The following is a 25,081-nucleotide window of genomic DNA, read 5'->3' as shown; positions in this document are numbered from 1 at the left end:
AATTGTTATAGGCCAACTTATTATTTAAGCGATTTAACCAAAAACTCAGTTGTATGGTTGAAATTTGAACTCATATAACAAATATTTTACTCAGAGCTGGACCTGGACAGATGTTTTAATCTTAAATCCTCGGTTAATCCCAAAGGAACACCTCTTAACTTTTCAACTACTTCATGTCTCCCCCTCCCTGTCCCCTGCTTATATTTAGTTTCTCCTAAACTGTTTATCAAATAAAGCAGAGGTGCAAAATATGAATTATTAGCACCATTTAGTTTTTATGCACCACAAATGTAGAACAATTTGCCAGAAAACATGTGGTCATCTCTGACTCTCACTTCTTTACCAAGGACTTTGTTGCCTTTTTTAAATTTTTTAAATAACATTTTGGAACATTCATTCATATATTACACTGCCTAGTGTTTGTTGCATATCTTGTCTCAATGTCTTCTTCATGTACAACACTGTTGTTGAAAGATGCTTCACAAATAAACCTGCCTTCCTCCAGTTTCAGGGACTCCATCTGCTGATGAAGGTCATTAGATGTGGATGAAAGCTTAGAAAACATAAAGCAGGCTAAGTGAACCTTTTTTGAATTATAATTTTTTGGGGTCAAACTGCTGTTTCCAAGCCAAGAAAGAACCATGAGGCTGGCTCCTGTCATGTTTGTACAGTGAGTAACTTCTGACGAGTATTTCAGATGAATTGTCACTGTACTTGAAGTTATTGACATTTTATTTTTCATCTATATTTACACTGTCCCTTCTTCATATTGCAATTCTTGAGCTGCTATAGACCTTTGTCGAATGTTAAAATGTGTTGGTTACGATGTCAACATAACCCTCATTTGTTGCCGAGGGTCATAAATACACAAGAGGAAGAAACCAGTCTTTATCTTTTTATTAAGTTCCATATACATCAATATTTCTTCAGCTGTAATACAAAAAAAAGGAAATCAAGTCAAAATCTGACAAATTTTTACAAACGGGGCAGGAACCTTCAAATACACGGTTTCATCCTTCTCAGTCGGTCAGTCACTACTGCAGAGCAATTCATTTACAATAGCTTATTACCATACGTTCAGTAGGTTATAGAAGTTCAACCAAGCAAACTATTGATGTCCGGATGTTTAACGGTCTTTCATGCCACCTCAGACGAATAGTGAGTGGAAATAGGGGAAACCAAGTTGTCCCCCTGTGACATCTGAATTCAGACACAGACACATTATGCTCAGCAAAACTCAGCCAATGTACAGTGAGTATCCAGCTTCCTATTTCTTGGACATGATGACCACCAGGATGGCCTGAGAGATGTGTTTTTTAACAAGAAAGAAAAAAAATAAAAAATAAAAAGATTGAGATCAAAAAAATAAAGTACATGGAAATATGAGAGCTCCTTAAAAAGAGTCTTTTCTCCGAGGTAAACTTTCTTCTGAAATGCCTCAGTTGTTCACGCTCCTCAGTACAGTCCCGCAGATGAAGGTCCGCACAAGGTCCCTTAGAGCTGAAATGGGCAGAAGGCAGCTCCGCCTGAACAGCTCTGTGAAAGCAGCAGTGCTGGGCTGCACCAGCACTCGGGGGAGCAGATCCCAAAAACGCCGGGTGAGGGCGGAGTCCGTCACAGAGTTACAGTTCAGGAAAGCCATATTCTTGGTAAGTGCATTTTGTTTGAACAATGTGCGACGCTTTTCTAAGAGGCTGAAGAAGACGAAGACTGTAGCTTGTTGTTATGAGACCTACAGAATGTGGAGAGAGGGGAAAGTTGAGAGCCCTTCACAATTCATGTATTGTCATGACACACCTCAAAAGACGCGGACAGAGAGGGAGCGACGGGGTCGGCAGGAGGGTCCTGCAGCCATGTTGGTGTAATTTACAGGGAATGCCTTTGTCACTGAAGAAAAATCTACTACTTGAGGTTAAAGTATTTAGTGAGGAACCAGGTGAGGTCACACTCCTCGGGCTTCACAGAACCTGTTGGTCTTATAAAACAATACTATCTAAAAGGGCTTGTTCCATAATTATTTAAAAGATTCAAAGTCTGATGTATCTTACAAGCATTGTACATGATAAAACATATATGTACACTCAAGACAACCAGTTAAACCAAGCTCTAGTGGAAGTAACATACAAATCCTCATAAATATCTCTATAATAAAATATGCAGCTTTATAGATTCTTATATCTGGTACAGTCTCAACATGACCAATCCAACTTAGATGTATAACAGAAAATAAATACAAGTTAAGAACTAAAATGCATTTAAAACCTCACTGAGAACAACCGAGCTACTGTGATGGATTGTTCAATACTCTGATTAGAAGAAAGCAAGTCCCTCAATTACACGGTTAACACTGGACAACATGGCTGCCATTCTGTGATTATTACCAAATATTCTTGTTGTTGAAAACTTACACATGGTGACATTTAAACAAGAGCACGTTTGTTTTTTTAAGTGTGTGTTATTGTGTTGTTGTTTTTTCTTTTCTTTATTTATGGATATTTTGGGATTTTCTGGAAACCGAGGGTTTCCATGTCATTATTACTAGAAACCCCAGCATCCAGTCCAGACTCCAGCTAGACTGGCCCACTTAAGAATCTGACAATCTGTAAGAAAGAAGAAAAATGGGATGGCATAAATCAAAGGCATGCAGCAAAAGGTGAACAGACACAAATGCAAGATGATACACGATACAGATGTGACATGGCACTAAGGTTTGTTAGGACAGTGGACAAAATGTCGGAACAGTTGTCAGCTCCGTTGGTTTTAGTTCGAACAGGCAAACCTTAAAACCTTGTGACTGTTTAAAAAGCCAACTCTTGTCTACAAGTAGAGCACATTCTACTGCCAAACACAGTTACTACACACATGCCAGTGCAACAAACAAAAGTAAAGTAAAAAAAAAAAAAAAAAAGGCAGGCGTGAATGCAAATCTAAGAAAAGAATAAATGAAACTGACATGACAGCCAATGTGGCCCAGAGTCGAAAGTTAACAGCACGCAAACATGAGCATGGAAAAGCAGAGAGAAACCTGCGGACCTCGAGAGTAAGCAACAGTGGGAGCACTCAAACCTCACCTGCTCGCTTTGAATCCTTTAAGCTTCTGCACAAAGAAGGCTTCCAGCTGCTCGGCACACTGGAAGAAGGGCGTGTCATTGGGGTTGTAATAGCGGCAGTTGTCAAATATTTTGGTCACGTCGGCCACGAACTCTGTGAGCTTGTGGTAATGTCGCTTTTGCAAACGGGTTTCCATTGTGGAAAAGTCTACGAGGGGGGGGGGAGAAATGTGTTAAGTATATGCACAAAATATCATGGAAAACATAAACTTCAACAACAGGAGGTCGACACATTGGACTTTGTATATCATCAACATCACCATTATACTTTAAGAAGCAGCAACTCGTCACCAACTGCTATCATGTGTTCTTACCCATTGGCTCCTTGATCACGCGATAATAATCAGGCGCGTCATGGGGATCCACCGGCTCAAGGAAAGGCCATGCCATCTTGTGAGTCTGTTTAAATAACAAGAAAAGGCCACAGTCCCTTTTAAAAATGAATAAAAAAATTGAACTGTTTTTAAATCATAATAAAAAAGGTAGAACTTCTGAACAAAATTTAAGAGGTAGAGTTTAGACATTGCTGATGTATATTTCATTATGATAATAATCTACTAGTTTTCCTGGTATTTGGTCATTTTTAGACATTAACTGCATCTTTGAAACTTCTTGCAAAGCACTCTTTTTTAAGAAATCTACACTTCTCCCCTCCAGACATGCTTTAAGACACAGAGGCTGCATCCATAATACTACACTTTCGTTTTAAATTTGAAACGATTTGAGAAGCTGGATAGCCTTGGGGACAAAGGTTGCCATTATTCTCTGTGTCCTACAGTTTTGTAAGTATTTACAACGTTTTGCCTTTACCCCAGGAAGTCGAGTCATGACTTATAAGAACCGAGAAGCGAATGCGGGTGTCTGCATCACCCTTTCCTTCTGCAATGCCATCCCAGAGTTTTTAAACATAGGTGCTCGTAAATCTCCAGAGTCATGTGGACGGCAGGCGTTACCATAGCAGTTGTGGTACGTTTGAAAAAGAAAACATAGTAATGTGGATGTAGCCGTTAAAGTTCCTTTTTATTTCAACCATTGCTGTGATGTTGCACTCAGTGAAGCTCAAACATCCAAGTGACAATAAGTCAAAATCATCGTCAGTGAAGACAGTTAAGACACACACATGGTTTCATACCTGTAACGAGCGCAGTATTCTTTTCAACCCCTCATAGTCCTTGTCGGTGAGCGGCGTGAGGACCGTCATGGCGTCTTCTGTCGACTGACACTGCGGGCATACGTACACGTCGATGTGATTGGCCTCGCTCTGCAGGATGCCCACACAGCGTCCGTGGTACCAGTTCTGGCAGCGGTCGCAGCCTATGTAGAACCTGCGGTTAAAGAGCGGATGAATCGTGGTCATAGCGGTATGTTTAAGTCTCAATGGGACAATGGATTATGAAAGGGGACAATGCCATTGTGCATTTACTAGATTTCATTGGGCCAGATTTGACAACATTGCAAACATTAAGGGCAATGGCAGTTATGTATTTGTGCGAGGAGCCATACTGTGATTCGTCATATGGTGTCCGACAGATGCAGTAGAGTTCCTCATTGCTTCCTCCTTCCTGGCCACGTTTACAGTCATTACAAACAAAGTCCTCCAGCTTCTTGGCCTCCTTCTCTGTGATGCCAACACACGCGCCATGAAACCAGTTGGAGCACAGGTCGCACCCGATGTAAAACCTGAGAGGGAAACATCATTTTAAAATGTTCTGTCTTACCGACATTGTCATCACGTCTGCGTCACGCTAGCGCGACAGTGGAATGTTGTCTTACTTGGACTCGTCATAGGGGGTTTTGCAGACACAGTACAGTTTGGTGTCCTTCTTGTGATCCTTTGAGGTAGAGGAGGGCTTCTTCTTCTTCTTGAGTTTTAATGAGTTGGTATCTTCATCCTTGTCCTTGTCCTTGTCCCTATCTCTGTCCTTGTCCTTGTCTTTGTCTCTGTCCCGATGCCGGTCCCGCTCTTTGTTTCTCTCCCTCTCTCGATCGCGGTCTCTGTCTTTATCTCTGTCTTTCAACCGGTCTCTGTCCTTGTCCCTGTCCCGTTTCTTGTCCTTGTCGTGGTGCCTGTCCCTATCTCGGCTCCTGTCTTTGTCCCTCTCCTCGTCCCGCTTGCGTTTATGGGATGAGGAGGGTGAGGTCACTGTGTGGGTGCTGTGAGAGGAATGTGTAGGGTGAGGGGGATGGGAGGATTGGGAAGAGGCTGCTTTGACTGTTGCCGCCGCAGCCTGGGTGATAGCAGCTCGGGCTTTCTCCTTTTCTTTCTGTAGCCTGGCTATGTCCCGCCTCAGCTCCTCCTGAGATGCAGAGAAGACACGTAATATCAACGAGTGGTATCCCACTTCATGCATTTTAAACCCCTCACTGAATGTCACGCCATGTGCTCACCTGTACTTGCAGCTGCAGCTCCTTGTCCAGCAGCGCCCTCTTCTTCAGGATCTCGGCCTTCAGCTGCTCTTTGTGCTTGTACAGCAGTGCGGTCAGCTTGGTGGCGTTCTGCTTGGAGCGTTTCTGCTCCACCACCTCCTCCTTCTTCCTCTTCTTAGCTGCCTGCTTCTCGTCCTTCTCAATCTTGTCGAGGATGAACTTCACCACCTGGTTGCACACAATCATTCTGAGGACAGGAGACAGAGGGGCATTGGATATTTGAAACACTTTGGTTCAGTTGGTGGTGCATTTTTTTGCAGTGAACTTTAACCTTGTGAACTTTAACATTACACACACACACATTACACAGATTTTTTTTCCTTCTAACTTTGGTTGATAGAGTGGAGGCCAATGCCGCAAATACAGTAAGATATATTCATGTTAGATGAAGACCCAAACCTCTGGTTCTCCTCTCGCTCTGCTGCAGCAAGTGTCTTCCTCTGTTTCAGCTGCTCTGCTGTAGCATTCTGCTTCACCAACGCCTGACAACAACAAAAAGAACATGTTGATATTTACGTTGTGATATTTTAGTATCTAGACGCTGTGAGAAATAAATCTTTGTGAATTGTTCCGTGTCACACCTGTTTTTGGACGCCATCCCCGGGGCTGACAGCCTGCAGATTCTGCTCCTTCTCTTCCCTTTTAGCCTCGTGGTGTTTCTTCTTCTTTGGTTGTTGTTGCTGCTGTTGTTGCTGCTGCTGTTGTTGTTGTTGTTGTTGTTGTTGTTGCTGCTGCTGCTGCTGCGGCTGCTGCGGCTGTTGCTGCGGCTGTTGCTGCGGCTGTTGCTGCAGCTGATGCTGCTGCTGATGCTGCTGCTGATGCTGCTGCTGCTGCATCCTCTGAAGCTGCTCCTGGACGCTTGCTTGTGCCTGGATGGTCACCATGTTCTGGATCTGGTGGGCCTGAATCGGCCCCCCTGTCTGCTGGATCTGAATAGGCAGCTGCAGTTTGATCTGCTGCGGAACTGTACCACCCTGCTGCTGCGCCTGGGCCTGGATCTGAGCTTGGATCTGGGCTGCAACATGGGGTGGCAGAGCTGAGAGTAGCTGGACTGGCTGTTGCAGGCCGGGAACAGTGATGAGCTGATGCCTGATTGGAGACTGGACCTGAAGCTGAGGCTGCGTCTGAACTTGATTCTGGTTCTGAGGCTGGAACTGGACTTGGAGCTTAGCTTGGACTTGGGGTTGGACTTGAAGCTGTTGCTGGACCTGGGACTGCTGCGGTGACTGGACTTGAACCTGGGGCTGGGTTTGGACATGTGTTTGGACCTGGGGTTGCTGTGGGGCCTGAGGTTGAATCTGACTCTGTTGCTGGAACTGAACCTGAACCTGGTGATGGAGTTGGTTTTGGGCCTGAGTCTGAACCTGAGGCTGTGACTGAACCAGGGGCTGAGGTTGGATCTGGAGATGTTGCTGAGTCTGGGGCTGGGTTTGAAATGAAACTTGTACCTGAGGGTGGTACGGGGGTTGGACCCTTGACTGGAGTTGGGCCTGGGCTGGGGCCTGAACCTGGGTCACATTCTGGTTTGGGGACTGAAACTGCACCTGAGGTTGGATTTGAGCAAGGGGCTGTACTTGGGCTTGGGGTGCATGCGGCTGAAACTGAACTCGGACTTGCGGGTGGATTTGGGCTTGTGCTTTGGACTGGAGATGCGCTTGAGCCTGAATGTGTGGCACTTGCTGGACTTGACCAAAGGGCTGGACCTGAATCTGGGCACAGATTTGGGCTTGGGGCTGGGGTTGTAGTTGAGTACTGGTTTGGGGCTGGGGCTGAGGATGGGGGGGTCTCACAGTAGTCACAACTGAAGAGACTGGTAATCCCTTCATATGAACCTGCACTGCTGAGACTGGCATTTGAGACACCTGCTGCATGGACACAACAGTCGGGTTCTGGACTTGTGCTTGAGACAGAGGGGTGAGAGATGCTTGAGGCAGAGGGAACAGGGGTGAGTGTGTGGAGACTGGTGCAGGGGCAGGGGCACATACTGTGGCCAGGACAGGTGCCTGAAAAGGAGCTGTGGCCTGCTGAGCTGGCAGAACTGGAGTCGGAGCTTGAGATGCAGCCGGAGTCCAAACTTGGGGCTGAGCTGCCCTCTGTTCTGTCAGAGCTACAACAAGTGGGAGAAGCAAAGAGATGACACGTATTAAATTAAACATTTATAAAAAGTCATATTATACAAAAGTTAATCATTGTATACAAGACAAACTACGAGAACAGGGTTATAGCGAAGGGGCCCTTACCTGGCACTGAAGGTGTTGTGGAGGTGGCCGTTACTGGTGTGACAACAGCATTGGCAACAGCAGCGTGAAGGGGAACTGGACAAGTGGCTTGGATTTGGGTTAGAGCTTTGGCTGGAGACGGGACAGCAATTTGAGTGGACACGACAGCTAAGACAGGAGCAGAGACAGGAGCGAGAGCGGGGGTCGGAACTGGGACTGCAGAGGGAAGAGAGGCAGACGCTGGGATTTGGGCCGAGTGAGTAGCAGCTGCCATAGCAGAGACCTGGGCAGCTTTTACTGAGACGGGGGCTACGGCAGGGGAAGGGGCAGTAACGTGCATCTGGACAGGGGTTGAGGTTAAGCCCAGGGAGGGGTTGAGGGCGTGTGCCTGGACCTGGGACTGGGGTGCAAATTGTCCTGGGACAAGTGGCAACACTGACGTTTGAGTTTGTGTAGGGAATGAGCTCGAGGTTAGGGTGGAGACTTGGGTTTGGACCATAGCCTGGACTCCAGATTGTGCTGGGGCAGGCACAGATCTTGCCACTTGGGGCTGTGTGGGGATAGTGGCTGGTGCGGAAGATAAAACATGTGTGGAGAATTGGGCTGCAGCTTGAGGCAGGACAGGCGCAGGGGCGGATATTTGTGATTGTGCAGGGATGGATGGCGGGATAGAAGTTGAAACTTGTGTTTGCATTGGGGTCTGGGCTGCAGCTTGTACTGGAGCAGGCAGAGCGGCTGCAACGTGCGCTTGCACAGGGACTGAAGCTGGGGTGGGGGCCAAACTTGGCATTTGTGTTTGGGTAGGTACCGGGGATGCCATTTGTGTTTGGGCTAAGGCTGAGGGAGTTGTCTGGACCATAGCAGTAGTTCTGGCTTGAGCCGGAGCGGACATTTGGGTTGGAGGGGTCTGCGGCACAGCAGGCTTTGTAGGGGTAGCCGTACTGGGTGCTGCAGTTGAGGCTGATGAGGATGGGGGCATGGGAGTGAAGAGGAAGCGCTGGACCTGGCCATTAGGCATGGCTGCCTGCATCAGCTGCTGACCAGGGCCTGGAATGACTGCGACACCCTGTGGGATGATTTGCAGCTGGCCCTGGGTCTGGCCCTGACCCTGGATCACCACCGTCAGACCGGGGTTTCCCTGCAGAGTGGGACACAAAAGGCAATTGACCTTCAGATAGCAACTACATAATAATTACAACTTTAGAAAGGTAAAACATGTACAAAGTAAATTCAGTGGATAAAATACCTTTCTTTCCAAGTCACAATTAAAATATTTTACTTAAAAAATAAAAAGGATATTTGCTTTATTCTCTAAAAGAGTGTGTCTCTCACCTGAGCGCCCTGCGTTAGCTGCATGAGCTGTGCCATCGTCAGTTTGACTTGACCCTGCTGCGGTCGGTTGGTCTGGGAGGGAGCTGCAGGAGCCTGACCAGGAGCCGAGGTGGCTGCATGAGGTGATGGTGCCGGAGCCACTGCCGTCGGCACAGGTGTAGAACCAGGCACAGCTGCAGCTGCGGGCTGACCGCGGCCCATCTGGCTCATAGCCTGCTGAGGTTGGCCTGGGGAGGAAGAAAGGGTAGAAGTTTTTTTATTTGCTAAGCAAGAGACAAAAAGGCTGATGACATTTACTTGAGAATGGAAATCATCAGCTGGACAGAACACCTTGTTGACCCGTCACTGGACTTCTGACCATCGCTGTGCCCACGGAGGTAGACAGGGTCGATGACTGGCTCATCGTAGCGCACGGCTGGGTTTGGCCTCCCGCCGTCGTGGCCTGGAACAGAAAACCAACGGTAAAAATTGTAAGTCATCATGTTTGAAAAGTTAAATCTGAAATGGGTAGGGTTAAAAAAAAACAAAAAAAACAACAACAACAGACCTGCTGCTGAGTAGAGCCAGAGGTGGAGGCTCTGAGGTTGATGTTGCCAGTTGTAGGATGTAGTGTGCTGTATGTCCTCAGATTTGCAGGAGGCCCAGAGGGGAAAATGCCCAGGACTTTTTGTTGGACTACACCTGTCGATAAGAACAGTAAATAAGAATGTAAGGAGAGAAACAAATATGCACCAAGTACATACAGGTCGAGGATGTACAGAAGTGGTGAGGCATGCACCGTATGGTGGGGAAGAGCTTTGGAATGATTGATGTTTATTGTCTTCTTTATTGAAAAGCAACTTAAAAAAAGCTTGTGGGACTTTTGGGGGCTCAGCTCATGGGATGGTTAAAAAACAAAAGATGGGAGATGGTTTAAAAACTGCTGTACAAAACAGTATGGGGAAAAAAAAGAAAGAAATGAGGCTATTGGCGGTGGAAGCTCATGAAATGCGGGGGGAAAAAAGGAAGAAGCTGGTGGCATCATCCGTGGTAAATGCAGACAGGCAGATTTTTGTCTCTCAAGCGACACTTTCGTCCATTTTGGAAAGCGTGAGCCCAAAACCGGCGGGAATGGATGAAACGTGTGCTCCATACCTCCTTGAGTAGTGGGAATGTGGAGCGCGACAATCTTGCTGTTAATGGGCAGCGGGAGTTTGCCGGAGAGGACCTGGCCAGCCACAGTCACTGGGCTGCCAGCGATCTTGAAGGTTTGCTTTGAGGCGGTGATGCCGCTAGCCACGGTGGCCACCGAGCCAGAGGAGGCTGCAAGACACACCATGCCACCTGCAGTCATGCCTACCCACAAGGGCCAATCACTAACGCCATTCTACAGCTGTGGTGTCCACTGGAAGGATTGGGCCAACCGAAGGGGCTCATATCTCAGAAACCTGGGATTTTTAACTTATCCTGTGTTAGGACTTCTGATGATACACAGGCTCTTGTGTATCCCTTAAGAATATAAAGGACACAAAAGCTTTGAACAGGACTGAGAGTGGACACCACAGGTCATAAAGGAAGTTTGGCAAACCAGTCACATTAACCAACGTAAAAAATGGACACAAAAAAAATGGACCGATAGGGTGAAAAGGTGAGGCAGTGATTGACTTTTAACAAATATATACGGCTATAAAAAGGAAGGTAATATAAATTTAGGATAAGAATATGAAAATGTTCTTTCATGATGAAAAAAAAAGGTGAAAAATATGAAAAAAGGTCACAAAAGACAAACTCTGCCCGTCTCTGATTTGACCAGATCTGCATGGATATCAGATGGGCTTCAGATAATTCCCACTCCATATTTTTCGGCCTGCTTACCTGAGCCGCTGTTGTTGGTCTGACCCTGCTTCACCCAGGAAGCGAAGGACTGGTGGAAGTTCTTGTCTTGCTGGAAGGAAACTGGAGAGCCAAGTTTGGAGGCGAGGACCATCTTAGTTCCAGAAGTGACCTGCCCAGTCCTCTGGCCTGTGGATGCCGGGGTGCTGGGAGTGCCCGGGGTCCCGGCTGAGGTGGTGGAGGCTGTTGTGTTGGAAACGGTGGCAGGTGTACCCGGTCTCTGCTGCTCCAGACGTTTCTAAAACGGGGGTTTAGAGTTTGGTGACCTCTCAGCATACGGTAGCTTCACTGAGCTTAAACCTCAAACATGGTCTACAGCATCGTGTTCTCACCTGCTGGGCTGCCAGTCTGGCCTGTTTCAGCTGATTCTCCAGATGGGCCTTGACCTCCTCTGCAGTCTTCAGAGTCTTGGAGGGATCTCCACCCTGTGACTTCTCCCTCTCCAACCTGTAACAGGGAGGAAAATGGCAAGAATCTGGTGAATCGGTGCTCTACCAGAAGAATTCAGTATTTCTGAAAATAATAATGTTATGGGGCCCCAGGCCAGAGGAGGATTTCTGTGTCTTTCTCACCTTTCTGCAAAGGCCCTGATCTCCCACAGCTCCAGGTCCTCTTCGGCCACCCATGTCTCCACTGCGATCGGACCCGTCAGCTTGGCTGGCTCCTGCTTCTTGGGCCTCAAGGCGCTCGAGCGCAGGCCTTTTCTCTGTGGAGTCGGGGTTTCTGCTTTTTGAGGGGAGACACAAACGCATGACGTCGGCACAGCTCACCTTGGTCAGTCTTCAATTTGTTACCATACATCGTTTCTGAACAATCGCGATCTTTTACCTTTGGGAGTGTCTCTGATGCCGAGGGGACAAATGATCTTCCTGATGCAGTATTCTGAGCGAATGCCGTAAGGCCCCACGTCTCTTCGCTTTATGATCTCTGTTGTGGTGATGTCCGTGTCCGTGGTTTCTTGGGGGGGGGGGGGGGGGGGGGGGGGAAATCACATATTAGTGCAATTATTTGAAATGGCAACATGTAGCAGTCTTAATACTAGAAGCATGCGAAGTTGCATGTTTGAACTTAAATAGAATCTAATGTCTGACGGCTTCTTTGAAGCCATTCAGAGAAGACGACGAAGGGAAGTTAAAGATCGGTACAGCATTTTCTCACCTTTCCGAGTTGTCCCAACAGCAGCAGAGGGCTTAACGGCCATGTCGTCCCACCTCAGACAGGCCCACAGCAGCCTCAGCATCAGGCTGACCCCTGCCAACGACCTCACAGTCTGGAGACGGTACCTGAAGGCAACACAGTCATATAAAACAGAGCTACTCATTGGGGGGGGGGGGGGGACAACAACAACAAAGCAAAACAGCAAGTTGATTAAATATAAAATGTGCTTTAATGTGTTTTTATATTTACATCCTGGTAACATCATTTTGTTGGTGCCAGGTCCCAAAAGTAATTTTCAACAAACCTCCATGTGATCCCAAAAGTGGGCCGAGGTGAAGGGTAGGGCCATATGTCCAGGGCTGGCTTGGCGTTGTAGTTGAAGATGGGCACCTCTCGGATGCCTGCTCGCCTTGCCAGCCTCTTCAGATCATCATTCGGCAGGACAAAGATACTCTTTTTGCTGCTCTTGGTAACAAATTTACGGTAGGATGGCAGCGCGGTGCCCGAGCGGGCCTTCCTGGATTTGGAGAACCTCAGAAGGGAGACTCGGCCTCTGGTGGAGTACTCTTTACTGATCGTCATGGAGCTGCCTGCTGTGGAACCAGAGGTGCCCTTCCTGGCTTCGGTGCCTGAAAGTCTGGTCTTCTGCGAGACAACTGCTACGGGTGCTTGGGCACTGGGCTGGATGGTAACAGAAGAGACTGCACTCCTCACTGTTTGAGACGTAGCATCGGGCTTACTAATGGTGCTGGACGTGTCAGCCGTTGCTGCAGTGGTTTTAGTGGTGATACAAGTCTTCAAACCTTCGCTACCGCTGCCGTTGTCGGAGCTATTACTATTCACACAAGAAGCGTTTGAGGATGGAAGCTTGGCAGGTACTGTCCCCTCACTGTCCACGGACACATTCTTACTGAGTGCGTCTCCTTTCTCCGCCACGTGGTTCTCGAGTTTTGGGACTTTCAACGGAGGTGGATGACACGTGTTGGAAGCATCCTTTTGGGAGAGGTCTCCATTCATCAGAGACTTGACGGGCTCTTTGGTATCTCCTTGGATGTTTGCGTCTGCAGTAGCGGAGACCACTGCTTGCCCGTTCACCTGCACTGGACTGGTCTTGTTTTGGTCGACTTCCATACTCTCTGCGTCGCTCTGTGTGCTGCCCTGCTCCATCTCCTCATACCCACGTTTTTTAGCATTCTCTCCCGCGAGAGCCACCTCTGGCTTCTGTGTCTTTTCTTTATTTTCTACTGCCTCTGATATACAATTGCTTCTACTGTTGACCTCAGTGTTTGTTAAGGGTCCTCCATTCACCTCTTTCTGGGCTGAGGTCTCCCCGCTGTTGCCCTGCACAGCATTCACCTCTGTCTGTTTGCTGTGGTTGGAGTCGGATTCCACATCCACATTGTCCGCTTTTGCCTCCTGCTCAAAGTCGAGCTTTTTAACCACGCTGTCTTTCAACTGTATGCTCTCCTCCTTCTCTTCTAATTTAACACCCGGGGTAACAGCGGGCTGCTGCTTGCCTGACGTGGATCCTTCAGTCTTCACCCCTAAATTCAACTTCGTGGCAGCTGTTTTGGACTGCAGGGCCGTCTGCCTAACCCGCTCTAAACGCTGTTTCTCCTCCAAGGTGAACTGTTTTACCCGGCGCTCCAAGAGACCATCCAGTTTGGAGGGCTTTACCTTCTTCTTATAAGCCGTCCGCAGCTGGAAGCCCTCGCTGACGTTCACAACGTCATAGTAGGGCTTCGATGCAGCCGTCTCCTCCTCCTTAGGTTGTTTAACATTCTGAATGGGTTCTTCCGTTGCAGACTCCACAGTGGGCAAGGAAGGGCCTTCGTTGTCAACCTTATCTGCAAAACAAATGTTAGAAATATATATTTGTTCACAAACATAATCAAGGAAAATCAAAAAACAAATGTGAGATATTTTAAATGCGGCCATTTACCTTTGTCCTCACTTGAAGCTTCTGGGCAGGGGTCAACCTCCATTTTTTCATCTTCTTTCTTCTCTTCCACTTCTTTCTCCTCATCTTTCTCTGTGGGTTTTTCTTCCTCCTTGGAGTTCTGAGGTTTGCAGTCCTCATCTGACAAGTTGCTCTGAGCTGACGCAATGGCAGACGCTTGTTCCTTGTCCTCATCTGCTGTATTTTGCTTCTCAGTTTCCTTCAACTTCTTCTGGTTATTTGTGCAATTCACTCCATTTGCCTTTCTCATTTCAGCTGCTACGAAGACAAAAAAAACAAACATTAGTATATGAGTCAAAATTGTCAGTGTCAGAAGAATATATAGAGGAAAATAATAGCAGTAATAATTGAAGTACTCATGGGAAATGATGCCAGTTCAACCCTTACCCTCCAGTTCTTTGCGGTAGTTTACGTTTGTGTTTCCAGGTAGCTTTGGAACAAAGCGTGGCACATGGGTCTTACTGACCCAGCTCCAGCCACCATACCCAGTCACTCTGTACTCCTCCCCCTTCTGCTTCCACACCTACACGGAGATGACATTTAAACACACAAAATTGAGTCACAACACAAACTATAGAGTAGTTACAGTGCTCTATGACTTTATGTTGTATTCATTTTTACCATACTAATTCATTTTCATTTAAAACAAAAATGATCTCCATTCACACACACTGTGCGAGCCAGCATAAACAGGAAGCAGATTGTCTACTCTACAGGTCTACATGCAGAAGGAACAGCAATGGCAAAAAGTAGGACTAAGGATTTATCTGCTTGGACTGATGAGGAGGAGGAACTGTTACTGAAAGTTTGGGTTCGCAACGCTTGTAATTAATTAGCCAGGTTGCATTCACCACAAGTAGTCATGTTGTGACTGAGAAGACCAAATCAGGAAGTAAGCGTGGATGTCTGTCATCTTTTCCAAATATCAAATTTTCTCTCCAGTCAGAATAAAGTGTAACCCTGGAGTTTCCAAACTAAATTGGGGACAGCAGCGTTTCCAAAAGTCTGCATTTTAAACAACCTCCAGAGTAGTGTGGATGCCAAGTGTAAATGTAACAGTAGTGTGGATGTGGCCCAGATCAGTGATTCTCAGTCAGAGACACCTGTACCTTGGGGGATGTATCTGCAGTTGCCAGAAGATATGAGGAAAAATTGTGAAGTAGCTCAACTAATTTTAAAAGAATTGAGAGATCTTGTTTTTGAAAAGAAAAAAAAAGGGACATCCACTTATATAAACTTTAACAAATATGAATTCTCTAGTATAGATTTGTATGTATGATGTAAAACTTCCTCAGTGGCCACAGGAGCAACTGGATGGCAGATTTAAGTAAAAAAACACTACTACTTTACCTGGTGTTTGATGGGGATGGTGTACTTCACCCAGGTGGCCTGGAGCAGTGTCTCCTCATCCTCCAGCTTCTTCTCTCGCTTTTTCACCTTCTCTTTATCATCCCGCTCCATGGAAGTCATGCGATGTAGCCTGAAGCAAGAGACACACAGTATATCAGGTACGTGAGCACTATTGAAATGAGAAAGTGAGGAATCAGTCAGTGTAAGACAGCAACAGTTCACTCTTAACTGCTGCAGAAGAATATGGGCAAGCAAACTTCATGTTAATGTGCTAAGCCCACACAGTTCGTGCAGTGAGGTTTCTTCTTCCTTCACCTTGTGTGTCCGAGAGAATCCTTCCACACAGGCAACATGACGACTGGTTTGATGGCACACTCCAGTATGGCCAAGGCCAAAGCAAATTCCCTGGCCTTGCTACACATCTGCACTGCTTTGTTCCAGTTTGTCCTAGGGAAACCAGAGACAAACAACAGGTAAAACAATAGATAACAGCATTTATGAATGGCAACTACAGCTTCTGTAAAGCTTGATCATATTTAAAAATTGTATATGAATAAAAATTGCCCTTTTTAATGCTTAAAGGAACATTTCCAACATTTGGGGAAATATGCTTATTCCCTTTCTTGTTGAAAGGTAGGTGAGAGGATCTCATGTCTGTTGTGTTTATATGTAGCTGGTTAGCTTAGCATAGCAAAGAGCCTGAAAACAGAAAAAGACACTCAGCCTGGCTCTGTCCACAGGTGATTAAGTCTGCCTATCAGCAACTCGAAAGGTCAGTAATCAATCTAATTATATCTTAGTGTAAAATCAACAAATTCTTGAGACTGTACAGCGACACATCATGAACCTGATGTGAGTCGTACCTGTGCGATGCCCAGTTAGGATGCATGAACGGTCCGGGCACATTGGTCTCCAACTGAATGATGGTGAGACGCAGGGTGGATACGGTCAGGCTCCGCGAACCGTAAATGGAGCCGTTCCATTTGAACTCGGACGCAGTGGTCAGGCTGAACTTGTGGGACAGGTGGCGTCTCTTGTCGTGGTCCTCGCGGTGCTGATGCTTGTTGAGGGCCAGGACGTTGGTGCTGTACTGGTTGTGGTAGACCCTGTATTTACCCTCCTGGCCCAGTTTGAACAAAGTGTTCAGGTTCACCGTCAGGTCCCTCTTCAGGAAGCTGAGTCGCAGAGATTCTCCATTGGAGCGAACGGGGGACGACTGGAGCAGGAGAGGGAACATAAACTGGCTTTAATAACTGGTGTTAGAAAGTCTTTTATCCAAACAAGAGATAACATTTTCCCCCAAAAAAATGGCAACGTCATCAAATTAACCGAGGGCCATACTAGGTGGAAACAACTTCTCTTTTCTTGGATTTTAGCAAGATTTCAGTAAAAAACTAAAAACCAACACTTTGGCTCCAAAGTTCCATAAGCCCCAGCAACACTCACCTCTTTGCTGCCTCTGGGTGTTTGGTTACTCAATTCTGCTGCTGCTGGTCTCGTTCCATCAGTCTTGGTCCGGTCGTTATACTCATCTGTCATTCAGAAAGCAGATCAGTACAACAACCAACTCAACATTGATTCAGATGGACAATATACTTTCCAAGTTGCAGTAACCAGCAGCTCTTATGTTTACCTGTCCCATCCTGGCTGGTGAAAGAGGACCGTGAGGACCGATCAGCCACGTCAGGCGGGTCTGGTTTCCTGACAGATGCAGAAACCTGGTCACTACTCACGTCTGGTTGGGACGACTGCTGCCGTGGCTGATCTTGGGTTTGTGCCTGAGATTTGTCACCGCTAGACTCTGCTTTCACATCCTCAACTAAAAAAAGAATACAGTAAGAAAGAATACAAGTGTAAATACACATATTTGGGATGATCGTTCTTACAGGAATCATGCAGTAAGCAAAGATGGCAGCTGTGTAAACAAACATGACCATGATACTGGCAACTGTTGCAATGAGGAAATTCCCTATATATCTTATTCAGTGTAATACCAGGTCTTAATCCATGGCATTTGCATCAGACCTAACATCAAAATGTTTAGTGGGACATTAAGTTAAGAGTTCCATCACTCTATCTAGGACCATAAAACAAAACAAGCTGATGGTGAACTTGCTGCAAAGCCAAATCGAGGCCAGTTCTGCTGTAGAATTTTAACAGTAGAGATTCGTGCACATAAACAGTATATGCAGCTTTTTGTTGACAAAGTGGCAGGTGGGGCTTCCAGGCAGGGAGCCCTTTGTCTGGCCAACAGTAACCCAGCCAAAGGCCTATGAATTGGAAAGAGAATAAGGGGCTGGTTGTGACAGACGTGGCGTGGTAGCCGCCGCCAAGGACGCCGCCAGCCGCAGTGCCAAAAGCGTGCTTTTCACGAGCACTGGTGCAGCGGAAAAGAAAAGAACGTCTGACATTTTGCCACCAAAGCAGGGGCTGAGTGCAACACCTCAAGTTTAGTGCAAGATTAGGATGAGATGAACGTCCTCAAGATATTTTCTACTTCATCTAATTAAATGTTTACCGAGGACAATGAGGATTGAAAGGGAAGTTGCAATGGATCGGGCTAATTACAGTCATTGTGTTGCAAAAGAGCTTGAAAATTTTGGATGAGCTACAAAAAATGGGGAGGAGTCCATGACAGGCACAGCGTGAAGTATTTCTGTCTGAAATGTTATTTATGTCCTGGTAGAAGCACAGAGACCCACAAAGTCCTCTTTCACAGCGTGTGCCACACGAGGAGGCCGATAGAGCCGAGCAAACAGAAACTATCCACTCGGGAATATGGATCATGAAATGGTCAGAGCCACACAACACAATGTTTGAAGTTGTGTAAATACACAGGGAAAAACTAAAATATTCCATAAACCAGCAACAAGTTGAGACAATAAACACAGACTGCAAACCAGGACCAGTCATGGCCGAGGAATGAGAAAATAAATTAATAAATGGACTTAAATTCAAAGCACTGAAATATCTGCAACCATCTCCGTGTTATTGCAGGTTTGCAAGGATGGTGTGCACTGACTTATTTACAGCGGCTGCCAAGATCCAGTTTCACACGTGTCAAATCTTATCCAAACAAACCTCCACGCCCAGTAGAAAAATCAATGAAAACGAATCTGTCCTTTGAACTAGACAAGGTCAAAACCTAGTATATGGCTGGAGTGTGGTCAGTGTGCACATAGAGAGGTGTGTCTGACAATAACGACTCTCTTCAAAAGAAAGTAGCTAACCTTCACGTTCACGGCAATACATTTTGAATGAAGCATGTAATGTGGCATTCCAGCCAAAAATGAACCTTAACCAAATTTAGTATTCTGTTCATATAACAAAGCGCAACCTGGCTGAGAGTGAAGCACCAGGACTACTTTTAAAGAAAAAGCTTATGAAATTTACAGATGTACAAAAAGTCTTTTAAAAATTGTTCCCGTAAACCCAATCAAGTAAGCGAAGGGGATAAAAAGAGCAGGGTATGATTAGCAGTGGCCAGAGAAGACAGATGCACAAGTCTGACCCAGTGGAGAATGATGGTGGGAAAGCAGAGGGGACATTTGTCAATGTTTGACTTACCTGTCCTTTCCTGCGTTGCCTCCGGGGGGGAATCCCCGCTCTGCTGGCTCATGGAGTGAGCGGGCGGCGTTTCCTCGTTTGGCTCAAGGGATTGCGTTTTAGGCAAAGCCGAGTCCTGGGAGGCTGAGCCGGACTGAGAGTCAGACACGCAGCCCTCCTCTGCAGAAGGGGGAACCGAGGATGCTGTCGTATGAGATAATGACACAAGGCGAGTCAAGCAGAGTCAAAACATAATTTCTCAAGTTAAGCAAAGTTAAAGGATTTTTTTTTTTCACCTTAAAATGTAAGAAAAAATAAAAGCACTTTACTTTACAAACATGGTAAAACTTCACCTGTTGTTATCAGCGCCATTAGGACTTGTTTCATAACATTAGGGAAAATGGCACTTAATAGAGGTATAGAGCTAGAGTTCATTTTACCTTGAGAATCAGCATCTTTCTTGGACTCAGACTCTGGGTCGAGCTGTGACGTGACGGTGCCTTCCGCCGTTTTGACGCAGCCGGCATCTGCTTCCTGCTTTGTCTCCTCCGCTTGCCTCTTTGCTTCCAGCGCCTCCCTTCTGACCTTCAAATGCTCTGCGATCACTTCTACAAACAAAATAAGACATTATCATTTTTCAGATTAAACCATATCACTTCTATAAAAAAAACATGACTCCCATTCACACAGATCCAAAGACGTAGAAGATTGTCTTTGTTAAAATGTCAAAATCACCAGATAATTAAGTGTCATAACAAAAATGAGCTAATGTTGCGATTCAAACACCAGAAATTGCTGAAAATACTGGATCAGGCATTGGAGAGTACACAAATCCATGCACCGATCCGATACCACGTCTTTCACCCACATAAAACAGCAATTTTCTTTCCTTCTTCATTGCACCAAAAAGCAGTTACGCTGTACTGCTACTGGCAAGTACTGTTTTTGAAGTAGTGAATAAGAAGAAGAAGTGATTTCCGGTAGTGTAGCGTTAGCCAGAGCTAGCGAAAATGTCAGCAGTTTGTTGATCTTTCTGCACTGGAAAGTCCCTCAAGTAAAATAGCAACGTGAAATGCAATGTTGTTTAATACTGTTACTTTGAAAGATACAGACTAAAGGGATTTCATTTTAATAAAATGTGGCTGTACATTAACAGCTGTTTAATGGAAGTAACTGTTGTTTATTCCTAGATGTATTGAGTTGTGTTTGTTTTCAGTACTGACTGTGAAAGTAGATAATAAAAGAAGTTCTATGGCTTCATTCTCTGTATGTATCTGTATGTATCTGAGCCGGGCCATCAGCAATGATAGCAATCATCACTTCCATACAGGGTTAGTAGCAAACAGCTGTTTAAATAGGACATACAAGTTATGATTTTTTTAAATGCACTGTTGTCGGATCAGTACACGGTATTGGCCCATAGGTTAAGTCCAGGAAGTCCTGATTTTCAGTGGCACCAAAGTAGCTGCATCCTCACCAGTTTGATGGGAGAAAAGCAAGGTGCAGGCAGCACTATGCCGCTGCAGCAGCAGTGGGCTTTTAACACATGAAAAATACTAGTAATACCATAAATCAGTGAGCACGGACAAAAGAACCCTCTGCAGTGGCTTTAAAAACATGGTACCATGCACCGTCTTTCTTTCGGGGACATGCACGGGAAACTTGTTACAAAATCCGTCAGATATGGCAGCTTGTCTAACAGAAACGGAAACAGCTGACAGTGAATTAAAAATCTTCTAACCACTGTGGCTCCTTGGAGGAAGAGAGAGGGGGAAAACTGTTGCTATGTGTCAGATAAGAGTGTGAAACAGGAAGAGAACGTAACACTTCTGCACAGCTGTCATCACAGCAGAGCACAGGGAGACCCTGTCTTTCCCATATATACGGTTTCAGAGTGTAACCCTGTAGGACAGGAACACACTGGTAAATATATTCACTACATGCTTCAGTCACACATGGATGATTTTCCCATGGTAGCTTCAAACGCTGCTCACATGAACCAGAGTACATCCGACTCACAAGCACCAGAAGAAGACTACACCCCTTCCAAGGCTCAGATGTATCTCTATTGTTCGTGGTGTGAAGATAAACTGAAAGTTGTTACCGTTGACAGCGGTGAGGTAGGCTTTGTTGTTTCCACGGGCTTTGTTGGTGAGGTCCTCCGTGATGTCCATGTGAGCGTGCACCTCCTCCTTCATCTCCTCCAGGGTGGCATGCAGGTCCAGCTCCCAGTACTCTCGGTCCAGGCACTCCATGAGCTCCTCCAGCTGCACCTTGGTGCTGTAGTACCAGATCTTCTTCTTCTCGTGCTCCCCGTCCTCCTCGCTGGGGGAGTGGGAACAGGAGAAGTTCTTGAGTTAGACATTTCAGAACAAACTACAACATTTCCTCTAGCCCTTAACTGCAAGGCATGGGTACAATAGAACTGAACTGTATGACATCAATACAAATCCATTCATTTATATTAACCTGGTAAAATAACAACACTGGTGTTGGTAAGTGTATTGTAGATTTTTGTACTTATAAAATATGTTCCTCTATTATATGGGTTGGATAAATAATGTCTGCAATGTGTTGCGATGCCTGTACAAGGTCCTAGGAAGGACATACAAACAAGCTGAAAAAAAAAAGTTTCCACACCAAGCTGGTTCGTGCAGTATGATGCTATCTACTGGTATTTGTGAATAAAACTGTTTCCAGGACAGTGATTTGTAGTAGACTGCTCATCTACACCAAGGGTTGCATTAACATTCACTTGGTGCACAACAGTTCAGCTTAGGATCCCAATTTTCTCCAAATGAAAAACATTAAAACCCACTGTCAGATGCTGTGTGACGGTGAGTTGACATTGAGTCTCTTCTTATCTCAAACAGAACATACGTTAGGGGTTAAAGGGCTTGGATTGAATGTCTCTTTTTTACACTCAAACAAATGTTGTACTCTGTTGTGCTTAACTTTTCTTTACTTGCATGCACACATGCAGGCACGAGGGCTACTGCAAAAGGGCTACTGATGAATTAGAACACGTCAGTCAACAAGTTACAAACTGGACACCATTGCTCAGGTGTTTCCTGTACAGAGCTGATACGTGATGTGATATAAAGTAGTAACTGCAAGTCTCAGCTGCTTTAACGGTCTCGCTTGAGAATGAGATCCTGGATCGTGATGTGTTAAATAAAAATTATGAAATACTTTCTACCAGTTTTATTTTGTGGTGCTAACTTTAGCAAAATTTACTGTCCTCTGTTACAGGAGACAAACTGGCGCAGAGTGAGAGGTAACTCTAGTGCAGCACAAAAGGCAGTGAGGGTCCGACTTACACAATAATCCTTCTGTTTAGGAACCAGTATTTCCTCTGGTGCCGGTCATATCCGATGGGCTCCTGGCGGATGTAGGGCCTGTTCTTCTGCGCCTCTGTTACGCAGTCTGTGACACCCGGCACCTTGTGCGCCACGCAAATCTCACACTGCCACTCGTCCTCTGGAACCTCCTGCAGCGGCGGCTTCACGCACTCCAGGTGGTACACCGCCGAGCAGGTCTCACAGCACAGTAGGTCCCCGAGGCGGTGGCACACGCGGCAGTGATCGTCGTACAGCATGCTGCCGTCGGACATCAGCTCCTCGCGGGCGATGTTGGTGGTGAGAAACTGGTCCACCAAGAACTGGAGCACCTTGATCTTACTTTCCAGAGGGCCGTAGGGATACTCGTCCACCTCCTGGTACGGGAGGACGTGATGGTACTCCCGGTCGCTCTCGCAGTACGCCCGCAGCACCTCGGGCCACGTCATGCCGTCGATGAAGTACAGAGTGGAATTGACGCTGTCCTTGAGGTCGGCAGGGCCGAAGGTCGTGTTGGAGGAGTCCTCCTCACGCAGGATGGCCTTCAGGAGGGCATTGTGGGTCTCCGCTATCAACGTGCACTGCTCCTGGCCGACCAGTGCCGCACAGAAGTCCTCGAAGCGGAAGTGGGAGAGACGCAGCACCGTGCTGAAGTTCCGCAGCACCTCGTAGACGGAGGTGGCGTTGAGCAGCTCCTCGCCGGGCACCATGAGATCCTCGGAGGGGTCGGGGAGCGTGAGGGGAGGGATCTCCTTCTCCTCCAGGATGGGAGTGCGAGGCCGGGGAGCACGGACTCTTTTCTTCCCTGTAGGACACAGGCAAAGATATCAATAATTAGATCACCTCAATTATTAGGGCTACAGCAGAGCATCGAAATAAAAATAAATGTTGTTTGTGGTTGTAAGAAAGGACAGAGACACTCTTATAAAAATGTCCCATTAACTATATTTTGTGTGAAAATACAGTGAAGCATCTAATCAATATCAGCTGGCTCTTCTGTGAGCCCACATCGACTGGTTATGTGTCGCATTCATTTCTGAACGTACTTGTGACTCAATACAATTCTCCATCAAATTAAATACAAAACATTACATCTTGCAGGAGTCGAAACGTGACCGGAATTAACGTCATCCGAACGGTTGCAAACTTTTTGAATGCGTTTCTTAGGCTGAGTCTGCTCAAATGACAGGCAAGCTAGCCAGCCGAAGCTAAGTGGATTAGCTAGCTCTTTTTCCCCTTTTCTCTTGAACTAATAAACACATGACAGATGTTTCACATTCGCCCCAAAGAGCACCGGGTGTTGAGTGTAGCCGCAAATGCGACCAGTTACCATTATCTATCTATAACGCGTCCGTGTCTGTCTCGTCGGATGACAGCGGGCGGAAGGAGCTAACGTCGCTTGCTAACGTTAGCACGCTAGCAGCTAACTCAGTGCCGTGAAATGCAACTGAATGGTATTTCCGGCTACATGGATTCGCGGTGGCCTCTAAAGTGTGAATCGTGTGAATCGTGTGAGGTGTGTGTGTGTGTGTGTGTGTGTGTGTGTGTGTGTGTGTTTTCGACGGGCGACGCGGTCCCCCTGCAGCGGCATGAACCGAGCGGACCGCGGCCTGTGTTCATACAGTGTGCATTCTCCATTTTGAACAATAACCTTACTGCTTCCTGCCCCGCTGATAAACAAACCAGCAGCAGCATTTCCACAGGCATGTTCCGACCCGTGCAGTGTGTGTGTGTGTGTGTGTGTGTTTGCGGGCCTGAGCCGCCAGGTCAGAGGGGTATTCACCCGGAGTGCTGGCGTGTGTGCTCTGGCTCCGAAAGCTACTCTCTGTACAGTAGCTGGCATCATCCTCCACCTCCTCCTCCGCCGCCGCCTCCTCCTCCTCGTCGTCGTCGTCCAGCACATCATCCTCCAGGCAATCCGAGTCCTCTTTGAGGCCCTCGTCCTCTTCGGACGGGGGTTCCTCCTCGACGACCTCGTCCTCCTCCGACCTCAGGCTGACAGCATCGTCCTCGTCGTCGTCGCTCTCGTGGTCGTCGTACACCACTGTTTTGGACGCGGGCGTCCGCCTTCCTCCACGTCCCCCCCTGCCTCCTCTGGTGCCGACGCCGCCGCCACCTCTCCCTCGTCCCCTGCCCCGCGTTGACGTGCCGGGTGCCCCTCTCCTCTTCTTGGTCGGCTTGGCGGTCTCCCTCGTGGGGCTCTCCTCGTCCCCGCTGTCCCGCAACCTGGGCTTCAGATTCCTCCGCGGTCGCAAGCCCCGGCCCGTCGCCGCGGACGGCTCCTCGGGTTGCAGGGATTTGGGCGGCCTGCCTCTTTTCCCTCTCATGATGAGCGAATTCTCTTATTTGACAATCGCGATTTCTTGCGCTCGGTTAGCCGACGCCGACGCGAGCGAAAGCGGCACCGCCGCGAAGCAGGAGCGGCGCGGGTCCAGACGGCGCGCTGAGCCCGCGGTGGCCCCGCGTCCCTTCGGGTGGGAAAGCTTAGAATGTTAGCCCGGCGTCCCGCTCGGGTTCGCCCAGAGCCGCCATCTTTCTTCTTCTCTGCCTCTCTGGCTGAACAAACAGCAGGCCCTCGCGCTGGAGGAGTCACGTGGTGACACGGCTCCCAGCTCGGTGGCAACAATGACCGAAATGACGAGTTCTCTCAACTGCTCTCGTTCTGCAACTGGTATTTTTTCTTTCTGTAAATTAATTTCAATATATAAAAATCCATAGTCTACTTACACCAGAGAGTGTAAAGCGAAGAAGAAGAAAAAAACATGAAGA

At 47.0% G+C, this 25,081-nt stretch overlaps 1 protein-coding gene across 3 annotated transcripts; it reads right to left on the bottom strand.

The window, feature by feature from the left end:
* Positions 1–882: 882 nt before the first annotated feature.
* LOC118288545 (nucleosome-remodeling factor subunit BPTF) lies at positions 883–24,876 on the bottom strand. 3 transcript variants are annotated; one of them, XM_047328214.1, is made up of 31 exons: positions 24,096–24,876; positions 22,295–23,117; positions 21,079–21,299; positions 19,415–19,582; positions 18,996–19,178; positions 17,062–17,247; positions 16,875–16,960; positions 16,292–16,644; positions 15,744–15,875; positions 15,429–15,558; positions 14,466–14,601; positions 14,061–14,336; positions 12,423–13,965; positions 12,119–12,243; positions 11,789–11,917; positions 11,533–11,686; positions 11,293–11,407; positions 10,943–11,198; positions 9,636–9,769; positions 9,419–9,530; positions 9,089–9,315; positions 7,778–8,894; positions 6,119–7,644; positions 5,937–6,019; positions 5,499–5,724; positions 4,884–5,407; positions 4,614–4,790; positions 4,243–4,435; positions 3,425–3,509; positions 3,072–3,258; positions 883–2,600 (listed from the first exon to the last, which is right to left on the bottom strand). In XM_047328214.1, the coding sequence occupies exons 1-31, from the start codon at positions 24,637–24,639 to the stop codon at positions 2,585–2,587; spliced, it is 10,167 nt and encodes a 3,388-aa protein (XP_047184170.1). In that variant the 5' UTR covers positions 24,640–24,876; the 3' UTR covers positions 883–2,584. The 3 variants fall into 3 exon arrangements, with proteins under 3 accessions (XP_047184170.1, XP_035470667.2, XP_047184169.1); XM_035614774.2 differs by having other exon boundaries at positions 883–1,732; XM_047328213.1 differs by having other exon boundaries at positions 883–1,732; positions 11,533–11,683.
* Between the last annotated feature and the right edge of the window lie 205 nt (positions 24,877–25,081).

The sequence above is a fragment of the Scophthalmus maximus genome, chromosome 17 (genome assembly GCF_022379125.1).
Source record: "Scophthalmus maximus strain ysfricsl-2021 chromosome 17, ASM2237912v1, whole genome shotgun sequence".
NCBI lineage: Eukaryota > Metazoa > Chordata > Actinopteri > Pleuronectiformes > Scophthalmidae > Scophthalmus > Scophthalmus maximus.
Note: the sequence above shows the minus strand (reverse complement) of the source record. Positions and strands in the feature narration are given on the sequence as shown.